At 36.7% G+C, this 15770-nt stretch overlaps 1 protein-coding gene across 2 annotated transcripts in view; it reads right to left on the bottom strand.

Annotated features, from left to right (window-relative positions):
- Window positions 1-7945: 7945 nt before the first annotated feature.
- The window catches only part of LOC125666198 (transmembrane protein 98-like), a 31725-nt gene continuing 23900 nt past the window's right edge, over window positions 7946-15770 (bottom strand). For both annotated transcript variants that reach the window (XM_048899314.2, XM_048899313.2), the window contains exon 6: window positions 7946-14155. In XM_048899314.2, coding sequence (XP_048755271.1) covers window positions 14033-14155 — 123 coding nt within the window. In that variant the 3' untranslated portion in view covers window positions 7946-14032. The remainder of the gene's footprint in view (window positions 14156-15770) is intronic.

Genomic DNA, 15770 nt, shown 5'->3' on the forward strand with positions numbered 1-15770 from the left:
ATAAATAACGTTAATAACTTATTTTTATTTACATGCAATAATGTCGCGCTAACATTATCTCCGACGTGTAGTGCATCAGGGCAAATCTAGACGAAAATTTAAATATTTGAGCCACCTTATTAAATATGGAATATCATCTTTAACCCTTGGCATAGACTTTCATAAAAGTGGCTGTCAGGTGAAAATAAGCATGTTGTCGCTGCGGCGCAGGAATCGATGTGATAGCTCATGAAAGGGAAAGTTCTTACTGATTTCACATAAAATATGATAGGTATAATATATTACATATTAATTTTATTTAGTGGTATTTGTTTTTGACATATTCTTGAATTGACTGTTATAACTTATCGGCATTTCATTGTAGATTTTCATCATGGAAAAAAAAAATGACGTCACAATCATATTCGTTTACAAACTGCGCAGGTTTTCCCGAAAGTGACAGAGTTAGGGACTTTATGTATTTTGACATTTACCTTTTAGAATCAATTATAGATATGATTTGATTTTCTTTCTTTTTATAGTATACGCTAATTTGTAACCCGCCAGTGTGGTGAGTGGGTAGCGCTTGTCCTTCAACAATACATTGGGTTCAATTCATAACGTCGAGCTTTCATTCTACCATTCACTAAGTACTACTATAAAACAAGGGGAGGGGGGGGGGTGTCACCCAATATATCTTTATTTGCACTTTTAAATAACGAAGAACGTTGTTTTAAAAAGTGCAAGGGAAGCAGGCACCTCACCTCCTCTTCCCTGATCTTATATATCTGAAATGGATTTTGAAAAGAACTCGAATAGAAAGTAAAACGACATAAAAACCAAACAAGCAAACCAAATCAAACCAAACTGAACTTTTAACTTTTCACGGAGCGGATACACAAACACGTATACTTTACGGAGACATTCGAGGAGTTCCGATTGCCTCACGGAGTACACAGTAATGATCTGCTGTTGACAGTTTATTCACTATAAATTGTATTTTCTTTTTCCTCCCTACAAAACCATTAGAATTGATCGGTGTCTATACACCTGTATATATTTCAGGAACACAAAGATAAACCACCTCAAGAACAGATTGTTCGTGATGAGACCGTTTACTCTTATATTCTTTTTGTTACACCCGAGGTAAGTTATATCAATTTTTATTTCTCTAAATTCAATTTACGGATATAAATGTTTAGAATGATAGAATAATTATAATCATGCAACGAATAAAGATCTAGGTACATGTATACATTAACTATTTCATAGAATTGTGTAGAATCTACTATATTTTGTAAGACAGAATCTAAAGATTTATCTTAAAAGTATATAAATTTTCTCTCATGAAACAGATAGTGCAATTCAAAGATTTTGGGGCTCCGGAGCGGGGATTTATAGAATCGGATGATGACGAAAGCGACACGTCAGCGTCGCCATGGAAATCGTGTCTATGTTTATCTGTGAGTACATGTACTAGTCAATTCTGAGAATCGTGCGTCATGTTCCAGTGGCGGATCCAGGACTTTTTTTAGAGGGGGATCGGGACCCAAGCTTGTACGTCCCCCCCCCCCCCCCCCCCCCCCCCCAAGGAAGGAGTTGAAGACAGAATGGCATAACATGATCATCATTGTTAGAAATATTCGAGGAGAGGGTGTTCGTGATTTGAATGGTCAATCTTTTTACTATATGTTATTTAAATCTTACTATTTCTTTTTTATTTCGTAGAAGAAAGTCAAACCTATTGAAAAGAAGGGTGAATTCTTGAGAAGGATAAGGAAATGTTTCAGGAGATATTAATAAAACGACAGACTGCACATACTCAATTGGCAAATCTGTGATATCATGTTTTAATTAAAGTATGATTTTTATAAGTTGTTCTGAGTGTTATTTATTACGAGAATACCCCGGTTAACTTTATCAATTTGTTCCCAGGGAAATGTGTCTGGATTGTGGGGAAATATGTCTGGATTAATTGTGGGGAAATGTGTCTGGATAATGGGGAAATGTCAGGATAATGGGGAAATGTCTGGATTGTGGGGAAATATGTCTGGATTGTGGGGAAATGTCTGGATTGTGGGGAAATGTGTCTTGATTAATTGTGGGGAAATGTCTGGATTGTGGGGAAATGTGTCTGGATTGTGGGAAAATGTGTCTGGATTGTGGGGAAATGTCTGGATTAATTGTGGGGAAATGTGTCTGGATTGTGGGAAAATGTGTCTGGATTGTGGGGAAATGTCTGGATTAATTGTGGGGAAATGTCTGGATGTTGGGGAAATGTGTCTGGATTGTGGGGAAATGTGTCTGGATTGTAGAGAAATGTGTCAGGATTGAGGGACAATGGATCAGGACTGTGGGGAAATGTCTAGATTGAAAGAAAATGTGTGTAAGGAAATGTGTCTGTCGAAAAAGGATGAGGAAACTTGTTCTCATTGATAATGCTTGATTTAACCCTTCGGTAGCAGGATAAAAAAAATCACACTGATTGCAGGAAGGGGCCTTTAAAGCCCGATAGTAGAAATTTTGATCATAATACCCCAAAAGATATTGACATACTGTTTTTATTTTATGTGTATCTAGCCTGAACCCTTTCCGACTTCTTATGATAAATTTGTCCAATATATTTCTTTCTGTCAAGAAAATATCGAACATAAATGTCATATTGGTATTTTGATAATTTTCACAAAATAAAATTTTGCTCATTATCGTCGACTGAAATCGATATAAATTTTATTATCCTATCTGTTACACACTGAACTCATTTTCCAGTTTATCATACATAACTTAATAAAATTATCATCCATCGTAACATTGTCTAATCTCTTGCTGTTCATGATATTTCTTTAAAAACGCACTAATTGCAATACCGGGTCTTCGAAGCCTAGGCCCTTGCAGACCATGGTCCACGCAAGGTATGCTGCTATCCTGCCGATGTCGAGCATGTTCATGAATACAACAACATGCCATCTCTTGGTTCTTCTTTTCGTTGTATACGAATGGTCCATTTGATCCATAGAATCAACACCCCTGTTTGTCATGTTGTAATCGTTGATTATTTCTGGCTTATTCTTTGGTAAAAGGTGAAGATAACGAACAGTGATCAATCTCATAACTCCTACAAGCAATACAAAATAGATAGTTGGGCAAACACGGACCCCTGGACACACCAGAGGTGGGATCAGGTGCCTAGGAGAAGTAAGCATCCTCTCTCGACCGGTCACACCCTCCTTGTACCCTATAAATTGATCAGGTAAACGGCGTTATCCTTAGTCAAAATCGGTGTACCACGGTAGGTGTAACAATCGGTATGAAACAATACAGACAGCATTTGACCCAATGATAGGTTGTATTGGCAAACTAGATCGTTATAACGACCATAGAATTTGCGAAATGCTGAATTTAAACGCAACTGTTGAAACCTCTGTACCATCAACTTGTTTGTCAGTAGATTGCCTCGATTTAAAAACTGACCATACGCAGAACAAGCTCTTGTCTATCGAATCAGTTGAGAGATATCAACACCATATGCAGGTAATAATGAAATATTGCTACATACGTTTTGCAGGTAGATACTGGAGAAACCCACATCGGCCTTTGAAAGGCATAAGCTGCTCATCGATGGTTAGGTTAATTCCTGGTCTGTTTTAGTGTAGGAGAGTTTTATTTGAACTCATCCCATGGCAAATTCATCTCTAACACTGCGTTCCTATCTTGTCATCAAATCTTAAAACTGCCATCAAGTCTAAGAAATTAACGTCTGTGAGATAATGCACAACTACGAACTGGAACCCCATATTCTTTACTCCACAACTGACTTGCATCTACCATGTTCTGTTTCAGATGACCAATTGTAATCAGTGTACCAATCAAGGCCCATATCTCTATATTGTCTGTTGGCCTCCATGCGTGGATCTAGAGGGAGGGGGGGGGGGATTTGCAAAGATAATTTTTTTTACAATATAACGATTTATAAGAAAAATGAGTTATATCACGGGTTCGATTTTGTGAAAAGGTTTGACCCCCCCCCCCCTGGAAAAAAATTCTGGATCCGCGCCTGGGCCTCCATACATATTTAGTTTTTTTTACCATCTTTCTTCTTCCTTCAGAATACAGTATCTATCATGCGCAGAGTAGTGAAAAGTTTGAACATTTCTGAATTGCTGATATGATTGGTATCAATCAATTTTAGAACTGGCCCTCTGATCACATTACGCTGAGGAGTTTTGGTGTGTGCATATGGTTGTCCACTCTTAACTGTACCATCTTTTCCAGTATAGTGTGGATCGATTGAACATATTAACGTCAGATCCATTATTTGGGACAAAATCAGGATCGGATTCACTACTCTCGCTGTAATGATCAGAATCTCCTTCAAGTTCATCATTTGAAATATCACCAAACGCCTCAAAAATGTTTCTCTGCATCCTTCTTGTGTAAAATTATTGGATAAATTTCAATCAAGCCATTTCATTACTTCATGAAAATAACTTATTTTTAAGGGTCCAGGCCTTCAAGGCCCGACATTGCAATCAGAGGATGTTTAGAAATAAGTGTGTATATTTCCAGTTGTAAATATTGTTTTGGCAAAATGACATTATCATTACCTTTCTGGTGTATATTTAGGAGAATACATAAAGGGCCAAGTCGTAATTGTTCCGAAAAAAAAAGTTTTAAAAGAGTGATTTTGCAGCTCGTCGGGCCTGTGAGGCCCTATGATGCTACCGAAGGGTTACTGCATTTGAACTACACTTGCAGACAGACTTTGGACTCAATCCTTAATAATTCTGATTTCAGAGCAAACGGAATGAATTTTCGCGCTATTGTTAAATTCGCAAAAACATTACACAAATAAGCAAAGCTTTGAAGACATGACTGAATGAGACATAAGGCATTCTCATGTCAACACACAACCTGTTGCCTGTTTTATGTCTTCCTGTGGTGGGATCCGGGTCAACACACAACCTGTTGCCTGTTTTACGTCTTCCTGTGGTGGGATCCGGGTCAACACACAACCTGTTGCCTGTTTTACGTCTTCCTGTGGTGGGATCCGGGTCAACACACAACCTCTTGCCTGTTTTACGTCTTCCTGTGGTGGGATTCGGGTCAACACACAACCTGTTGCCTGTTTTACGTCTTCCTGTGGTGGGATCCGTGTCAACACACAACCTGTTGCCTGTTTTGCGTCTTCCTGTGGTGGGATCCGGGTTAGAATAGGTCCTCAGAAACCTTTGCTTGTCAAACAAGAGGCCCATGGGCCACATCGCTCACCTGAGTCACCTTGGCCCATATCTGAAGACTTTCCATATATATTTGCATGTAAAACCTTGGTCCCTATTATGGCCCAAACTACCCTTTGCAAACTTGAATCTACACTATGTCAGAAAGCTTTCATGTAAATGTCAACTTCTTTGGCCCAATGGTTCTTTTAAAGCTTTTTTCTATATTTGTATGTAAAGCTTTGACCCCCCCCCCCCACTTGTGGCTCCATCCTACCCCCCGGGGACCATGATTTGAACAAACTTGAATCTGCACTATGTCAGAAAGTTTTCTTGTAAATATCAGCTTTTCTGACTCAGTGGTTATTGAGAAAAAGATTTTAACTATATATTTGTATGTAAAATTTTGATCCCCCTTGTGGCCCCATCCTACCCCCGGAAACCAAGATTTGAAGAAACTTGAATCTGCACTATGTCAGAAAGTTTTCATGTAAAAATCAGCTTTTCTGGCTCAGTGGTTCTTGAGAAGAAGATTTTTCCTATATATTTGTATGTAAAACTTTGATCCCCTATTGTGGCCCCATCCAACCCCCGGAGCCCATGATTTGAACAAACTTGAATCTGCATTATGTCAGGAAGCTTTCATGTAAATCTCAGCTTTTCTGGCATAGTGGTTCTTGAGAAGAAGATTTTTCCCTATATATTTGTGTGTAAAACTTTGATCCCCCCTTGGGGCCCCATCTTATCCCCGGGGGCCATGATTTGAACAGACTTGAATCTGCACTATGTCAGAAAGTTTTCATGTAAAAATCAGCTTTTCTGGCTTAGTGGTTCTTGAGAAGAAGATTTTTAAAGTTTTTCCCTATATATTTGTGTGTAAAACTTTGATCCCCCCTTGGGGCCCCATCTTATCCCAGGGGGCCATGATTTGAACAAACTTGAATCTGCACTATGTCAGAAAGTTTTCATGTAAAAATCAGCTTTTCTGGCTTAGTGGTTCTTGAGAAGAAGATTTTTAAAGTTTTTCCCTATATATTTGTGTGTAAAACTTTGATCACCCCTTGGGGCCCCATCTTATCCCCGGGGGCCATGATTTGAACAAACTTGAATCTGCACTATGTCAGGAAGTTTTCATGTAAAAATCAGCTTTTCTGACTCAGTGGTTCTTGAGAAGAAGATTTTTAAAGATTTTTCCTATATATTTGTATGTAAAACTTTGATCCCCTATTGTGGCCCCATCCAACCCCCGGGGCCCATGATTTGAACAAACTTGAATCTGCATTATGTCAGGAAGTTTTCATGTAAATCTCAGCTTTTCTGGCTTAGTGATTCTTGAGAAGAAGATTTTTAAAGATTTTTCCTATATATTTGTGTGTAAAACTTTGATCCCCCCTTGGGGCCCCATCTTATCCCAGGGGGCCATGATTTGAACAAACTTGAATCTGCACTATGTCAGAAAGTTTTCATGTAAAAATCAGCTTTTCTGGCTTAGTGGTTCTTGAGAAGAAGATTTTTAAAGTTTTTCCTTATATATTTGTGTGTAAAACTTTGATCCACCCCTTGGGGCCCCATCTTATCCCCGGAGCCATGATTTGAACAAACTTGAATCTGCACTATGTCAGAAAGTTTTCATGTAAAAATCAGCTTTTCTGACTCAGTGGTTCTTGAGAAGAAGATTTTTAAAGATTTTTCCTATATATTTGTATGTAAAACTTTGATCCCCTATTGTGGCCCCATCCAACCCCCGGGGCCCATGATTTGAACAAACTTGAATCTGCATTATGTCAGAAAGTTTTCATGTAAAAATCAGCTTTTCTGGCTCAGTGGTTCTTGAGAAGAAGATTTTTAAATGACCCCACCCTATTTTTGCCTTTTTGTGATTATCTCCCCTTTGAAAGGGACATGGCCCTTCATTTGAACAAACTTGAAAGCCCTTCACCCAAGGATGCTTTTGGCCAAGTTAGGTTGAAATTGGCCCAGTGGTTCTGGAGAAGAAGTCGAAAATGTGAAAAGTTTACAGACAGACAGACGGACGCCGGACAAAATGTGATCAGAATAGCTCACTTGAACCTTCGGTTCAGGTGAGCTAAAAAGCGATTGAATGAGGGTGGTCCTTTGGATGAGACTGCAAAAACCGAGGTCCCGTGTCACATCAGGTGTGGCATGATAAAGATTCCTCCCTGCTCAAAGGCCGTAAGCGCCGAGCATAGGCCTACATTTTACAGCGCTTCACCAGCAATGGTGATGTCTCCATGTTAGCGAAAGATTCTCAAGAGGGACGTTAAACAATATTCATTCAATCAATTTGTCTTAAAAGTGTATAGCTATAGGTTAAATCTGCAGATGTAGAGCAACATGTTAATTACATCTATAGTGTTTGGGGAGAGATCAAATGATCAATGCCGGATAAAAATCTAAATTCCAATAATTAGGGGGGTTAAAAACTCCTGTGAGTTAATGTCATCCGACATCGATTTTCAAACAGTAATTATTATTTCCAACATTCATCAAATTTAGCTTAGAGGAGGAGGGGGGGTATGGGGCATGGGGTCTTGATGAAAACTATGGGAACTTGGCTTTTTTGTCAGACATTGCACTTTTGATTTCATCCCTTTATAGGTTTATGTCTTTAGGTGTAGTGTTATAAGTTATATATAGGTTATAAGCCACTCACAGTGAAGCAAATCAAGCACTGTAACAAACTCCTGCCATTTCTTTTAGTTTGAGGTGATCTTAAAAACATGAACATCTAAATTGCGTCACATTTATTGCAAAATATATCCTATTTCTCACATGGAATGCTTGCTTTTTAAGCTCATATAAAGCAAAAATATATCCATATATATATATATATATATTAAACTCAAAATCAGCACAAAGCACAGATGTATATATAATAGACACATATAAATACAGAATAAAAAAAAATAGAGTATAATGAAAAATGCTTTGTATACAGTGTTTTCAACCATCACATAAAGATACATGTACATGTATTATAGATAAAATATATTGTTGTCACAACAAGAGGTGTAATGCAAGGACCATCACTTTAACAACCATTGTTATCACTGGAATGTTTTAGTACAACCTATACAAATGAAATAACAATCTAATAATAATCTCGGGCTGCAGGGATACTGAACAAACTTTTAGCCGTTTCAAAAATATACCAACATTTCAAATTGTTCTCAACAACCTCATTTCTGACCGTTTAATATCAATCATGTCATTTCAGTTCCGAAATTGACATCCAGTTTTTCTCTGACGGATGAATAAAATGATATGACTAAATGTACTGACAAAATTAAGAAAAACACATGTAAACATTCTATGATAAACATGATCAACAATATAGGGAGTATACACGGAAGCTAGAAAACAAGTATTTGATTCTGAGTAAAAATACACTAAGCAGAGAAAATCCTCCAAGGTGTAAAGACACTGTGTTTAACATGGATAAACCACTATATATGAAGTTTATCCAGAACTTGCCTGGTTTCTTTTGATACAACTGTTTCTTTTGCGACTACCATCAAAGGTAAAAATAACTTTTTCAAACACATGAGCACTGTCACTGACAGTCAACCCAGCTTATCCCAATATTCCCGTACTCCGGAATTAACTCATGAGGAAAGAAAACATGATCTCACTGACAAAAAAAAAACAACTCCATTCTTCCTGTTTTTGGTAATAAAACTATTTTAATTGTAGCTCATACAATGACCTGATGTCGTAATAATGAAGAAAGTAACAAAAAAAAAATAAAAAATAAAAAAAAAAATACTGCATTACATGCGATATTGCCATCAGTTATTACAATGAGGTGAACCAGAAATGAACACGGTTCTTTTTTTTTTATATGTGGATGACGTGAAGTATTTACATTAGTGGACAACATCCTATTGTAACACACATAAAAAAAAATCTGTAATATATATTCTGTTGTTTTAAATTTAACTGCACAGTTGGTTAGCTTAAGGACACTGTCTACCTTGTAGAGGGTGAAATTTCCCCCAGGTGTTTTTGTATCAAAAGTATTCTTTCATTTAATGAAGTGAATAATCTTTTAACGTTTTAGAATCTAATAGATCATCCTACAGATCTGTCACTTTCCGTCCATATTAATTTCCTCTGATGAGTTATTCCCCCTTAATTAATCAATGCACAATGAAACAAGACAAAATTTTACAAAAGCAGTTAACACTTTGACTACGATTTCCTCACAATTTCCGCTTTGTAAGGGACAACAAACTGTACACGTAAATGTTGATCAAGCAATGAAATATAGCATTCATGTAAGTTTTAAGGGTAACTATCATTGTTCTACTAGCATTTCCAGTGACTAACAGCTAAGGACAGACTGCACCTAGAATCAGCTCCGACTACATACACATCTAAACAGACGCCATATCACATTGTGTCCCAACACAGTCCAATAAATCTCAGGTCACACATAAACTGTACAGCATGTCAAACCAACATCAAATACAAGATTCTTATCGGTCATCAAGGAGTGAATTTCTAATTCAGCATTCCTTCCAAAGCTCTCTCTACAGGGTGCATGCCATCAACTCCCTCCCCATGGGAGTTTGCTATCCACCTTCCCCCATGAAAGCTTGCCATCGACCCTCCCCCAAGGAAGTTTGCTATTGACCCTCCCCACACCCATCGAAGCTTGCGATCATCCCTCCCCCCACGGGAGCTTGCAATCAACTCACACCCATGGGGGCTTGCTATCAACTCTCTCTCTCAAACTTTTCAACTGACTTTCTCTTTGTAATGCAACACCACTTGTATTAAATGTTCAACACATTGTTCAAAATCTCTTAAATATCAACATGATTTACACAAAATGATCAATCATGAAACGGAGAAAACAAAAATCATTGAGTATATCATCAGCCCTAATCTTGTAATTTCTGTCTGAGTATTTTACCTTCACGAGTTGGAAGTCTTCAATTCCAAGAAAAGAAAAACAATGACAAATACGAATTCTTTGAGAGAAACGGTGAATACTGTCTAATCCTTCAGATGATTTGTGAAACGAGTTATCCAAGAAATCAAAATTACAATTGGAGATCGGAATTGTAGTGGGTTTCTGACATACGCAGTGCTAAGCGCACCTTGTAAATTGCTCACAACTAAATCTATGCAATGAAAATGGTCTGACCTATATTTTGTTAATAAAAGGACTGGTCAAACAAAGTTAAGCAACAAAAGCTGATAAAGATGTTCACTAAGGACATTTATAATAGAAACTAATGATCCTCATACAGGGCGGGTCAGGACTAAATAGGTTACCATTCTTACATACAGCACGGGTCAGGACTAAATAAGTGACCATTCTTACATACAGCATGGGTCAGGACTAAATGAGTGACCATTCTTACATACAGGGCGGGTCAGGACTAAATGAGTGACCATTCTTACATACAGCACGGGTCAGGACTTAATGAGTGACCATTTTTACAAGAACTTTCTGTTTCAACACATCTATAGATACAAGTCTCTACCAAGTTTTTTTCCTGTCCGACATTTCACGATTTCCATTGTCTGCATCTGCTGTGTATGCCAAATAATTCACTTAAAGATGAAATAATTCACATGAAGATAAAATAATTCACATGAAGATGAAATAATTCATGTGAAGATGAAATAATTCACATGAAGATGAAATGATTCACATATAGATGAAATAATTCATGTGAAGATGAAATAATTCACATGAAGATGAAATAATTCATGTGAAGATGAAATAATTCACATGAAGATGAAATAATTCATGTGAAGATGAAATAATTCATGTGAAGATGAAATAGTTCACATGAAGATGAAATGATTTACAACGGTCAAACCTCCTTATCTTGAACTTTATGGTGCCAAGAAAAACTTCAAGATATCTATGGGTTCATGATATTGAGGTTAAAATACATACAGAAAACGTAGTTGGGACTTCCACCTTTGACATTTCCACGGTGTTGTTCGAGGTGCATACAAATGGTTTTTTCCTTCAAATTTTTACCAAAACAGCTTCAGTTTTAGAAAGCATTTGTTTCAAAAGTGCATGATAAAAAAAAGTAAAATAATAAAAAAACATCAATAACCAACATCAAAAACTAGAAATCCTTTTCCCTTACAGGGATCTGGTTTGTAAGTCTGTGTTACACTTTGTAGATATCTTACTCTGTCTGTCTGTCTGTCTGTCTCTCCTTAAATTCAGCACTGATTACATCATATACTTATTCTACATTAAAGGGACTGGTTCACGATTTTTGATAAAAATATTTCTCATTTTTGATGGTAAACATTAAAAATATAACTCATTTAATGTTGACAGCCAAAATTTTGACCTTCTGAATGCAAGAATAAAAGCAAAATTTTAGCCTTAAATCTGTGTTATGTAAACAAAGACTCGAGTCTTTTAATGTATACAAACAAACAAGTGAAATATTGATTTTGTAATATAAAGCATCTTAATTTTGCATAGTCACAAATTTCAACTTTTAGATGACACATTTTACCCCAAAAATGCTCGAAATGCGAAAGATATAATAAACTTAGATCGATATCCATTTGTTTTAAAAATTTCGCAAACAATGACAAAAGGCAATCTTTGTTTACAAAACAAATAATAAACTCTCTAAAATGAGCTTCTGTGATAATGTATAACCTTAACTTTTATGTGAACTCTTTTAAACACATTAGACAGTAGATTTTGATCATTAAAAGTCAAAAAGAAAATTTGGGGGAAAATCGTGAATCAATCCCTTTAATATAACATTTACAGTGTAATACACAAGATTACAATATCACATTTACACTGTAATACGTTTGATTACAATATCACATTTACACTAATACGTTTGATTACAATACAAAGAAAGAGTTTCTGGGTAAAATTACAAAACGTTACAATCATGAAATTAATGTAACAATGCATTAACACAATGGGTACTGCAATGATGATTTCACTGTGTAACAAAGTAATTGTTGACCAGTAAAATAATGTATTAACCAGCAGCATCCTGTAATGGGTCAATATACACTCAGAGCAATGATTAATCTACAGCAATAATATCGTAATAATGTAATAACCAATGTAATCAGATTTACAACTACCTATTGCAATACACGCAGATTACAATAAAACTCTGTACAATACGTGATGCATCAATACTGTAGAATCATTTAAATTCGTGGGGGTCAATTTTCGTTGATTTCTGGGTTCATGGAAACGTAATTTAGTCTATTTATATATTTGTAAGAACGATAACTCTGGAATGTCTTTATTTGTTGAGGATGTAAATTCGTGAGTGAGGGGTACTCACGAATTCCACGAATATTGAGCCACCACGAATTATAATGATTCCACGGTATACAAAAATAGTTCTATCCCCCCCCCCCCCCAAAAAAAACCCCCAACTTCATCTTACAATGCTACAGTTTACAATACAAAAATACTTCTATATCCCCCCCCCCCCCCCAAAAAAAAACCAACTTCATCTTACAATGCAACAGTTTACAATACAAAAAATACTTCTATACCCCCCCTACCCCCCAAAAAACCCTCCCAACTTCATCTTACAATGCAACAGTTTACAATACAAAAAATACTTCTATATCCCCCCCCCCCTTCAAAAAAAAAACAAACCCAACTTCATCTTACAATGCAACAGTTTACAATACAAAAAATACTTCTATATCTCCCCCCTCCCCCCCAAAGAAAAATCCATCTTACAATCATGTGAAGCTACATAGCAGTGTCACGCACCCATTACATCTAACTGTTATATGATTACATCAGTATGATTCAAAACAGATATTTGTACTTTTTGTATTTATAGATTATGACATCATAGCTTAATATGTATATACGAACCACTACAATGGACTTTTAGTATTTATAGATTATCACATCAGAGTTTAATTTGTATTTATAGATTACAACATCATAGCTTAATTTGTATTTATAGATTATGACATCATAGCTTAATTTGTATATATGAACCACTACAATGGACTTTTTGTATTTACGACATCATAGCTTAATTTGTATTTATAGATTACGACATCATAGCTTAATTTGTATATACATGCATCAACCATTACAATGGACTTTTTGTATTTGTAATACTGTGACAATAATAAATTGTTTAGCTGTGTATAGACCTATTCTATCTACTCCTAACAAGTGAAAGCAAGCTGGACATGTAGATGATATGAAGATGATTGGGGGATGTGGAGCAGATGTGTGAAAGGTGAAGATAACGAACAGAGATCAATCTCATAACTCCTATAAACAATACAAATTAGATATTTGGGCAAACACGGACCCCTGGACACACCAGAGGTGAGATCAGGTGTCTAGGAGAAGTTAGCATCCCCTGTCGACCAGTCACACCAGCCGTGAGCCCAATGAGATGATGAAAAGAGGGTTTATATCAGTAGAAACTGAGTGCTTAAGTACTCAAACTATTGGGGGGAGGGGGGGGGGGTACTGTGATACAAAATTACTATAATCTAGTGGGGTACAAGGGGGAAGGCTGACTCACTTATGGAGATGAGGTGTTAAATTTATGAAGATTTTTGCTATGAATGTGTTATTTATATTTAAAGTCCAGCGAGGGGTAATAAGCTGCTGAACTTGTGATGATTAATTCTGTGATATGACGATACTGTGACATCCAGTGAGGGGATACTTGGAGGTCCAGTGAAGGTTAACGAGATGATTCATTCTTTGATATGAGGACACTCGGAGGTCCAGCGAGGGTTAACGAGATGATTTTTTCTGTGATATGAGGACACTCAGAGGTCCAGCGGGGGTTAACGAGATGCTAAACTTGTGATGATTCACTCTGTGGTATACTAGAAGCTGTAGGTGTCTCCTCCTCCTCCTCAGGTAGACTCTCAGACATCCATTTTGACATTTCTAGACCAAGACTGGCCTCTCGTAATACCTGAAAAATTCAACAGACATTGCGTGATAATAGCAGACTCAATACTAACAGCAGACTAACAGTAGACTAACAGTAGATTAACAGTAGACTCAATACTAACAGCAGACTAACAGTAGACTAACAGCAGACTAACAGTAGACTAACAGTAGACTAAATACTAACAGTAGACTAACAGTAGACTAACAGCAGACTAACAGTAGACTAACAGTAGACTCAATACTAACAGTAGACTAACAGTAGACTCAATACTAACAGCAGACTAACAGTAGACTAACAGTAGACTAACAGCAGACTAACAGTAGACTAACAGCAGACTAACAGTAGACTAACAGTAGACTCAATACTAACAGCAGACTAACAGTAGACTAACAACAGACTAACAGTAGACAAACAGTAGACTAACAGCAGACTAACAGTAGACTAACAGTAGACTCAATACTAACAGTAGACTAACAGTAGACTAACAGTAGACTCAATACTAACAATAGACTAACAGTAGACTAACAGTAGACAAACAGTAGACTCAATACTAACAGTAGACTAACAGTAGACTAACAGTAGACTAACAGCAGACTAACAGTAGACTCAATACTAACAGTAGACTAACAACAGACTAACAGTAGACTAACAGTAGACTCAATACTAACAGTAGACTAACAACAGACTAACAGTAGACTCAATACTAACAGTAGACTAACAACAGACTCAATACTAACAGTAGACTAACAGCAGACTAACAGTAGACTCAATACTAACAGCAGACTAACAGTAGACTCAATACTAACAGCAGACTAACAGTAGACTTACAGTAGACTCAATACTAACAGTAGACTAACAGTAGACTCAATACTAACAGTAGACTAACAGTAGACTCAATACTAACAGCAGACTAACAGTAGACTAACAGTAGACTCAATACTAACAGTAGACTAACAGTAGACTCAATACTAACAGCAGACTAACAGTAGACTAACAGTAGACTCAATACTAACAGCAGACTAACAGTAGACTAACAGCAGACTAACAGTAGACTCAATACTAACAGCAGACTAACAGTAGACTAACAGTAGACTCAATACTAACAGTAGACAAACAGTAGACTAACAGCAGACTAACAGTAGACTCAATACTAACAGCAGACTAACAGTAGACTCAATACTAACAGTAGACTAACAGTAGACTCAATACTAACAGTAGACAAACAGTAGACTAACAGCAGACTAACAGTAGACTCAATACTAACAGCAGACTAACAGTAGACTCAATACTAACAGCAGACTAACAGTAGACTCAATACTAACAGCAGACTAACAGTAGACTAACAGTAGACTCAATACTAACAGTAGACAAACAGTAGACTAACAGCAGACTAACAGTAGACTAACAGTAGACTAACAGCAGACTAACAGTAGACTCAATACTAACAGTAGACTAACAACAGACTAACAGTAGACTAACAACAGACTAACAGTAGACTAACAGCAGACTAACAGTAGACTAACAGCAGACTAACAGCAGACTAACAGTAGACTAACAACAGACTAACAGTAGACTAACAGTAGACTAACAGCAGACTAACAGTAGACAAACAGTAGACTAACAGTAGACTAACAGT

Source organism: Ostrea edulis, chromosome 10 (assembly GCF_947568905.1).
Source record: "Ostrea edulis chromosome 10, xbOstEdul1.1, whole genome shotgun sequence".
NCBI lineage: Eukaryota > Metazoa > Mollusca > Bivalvia > Ostreida > Ostreidae > Ostrea > Ostrea edulis.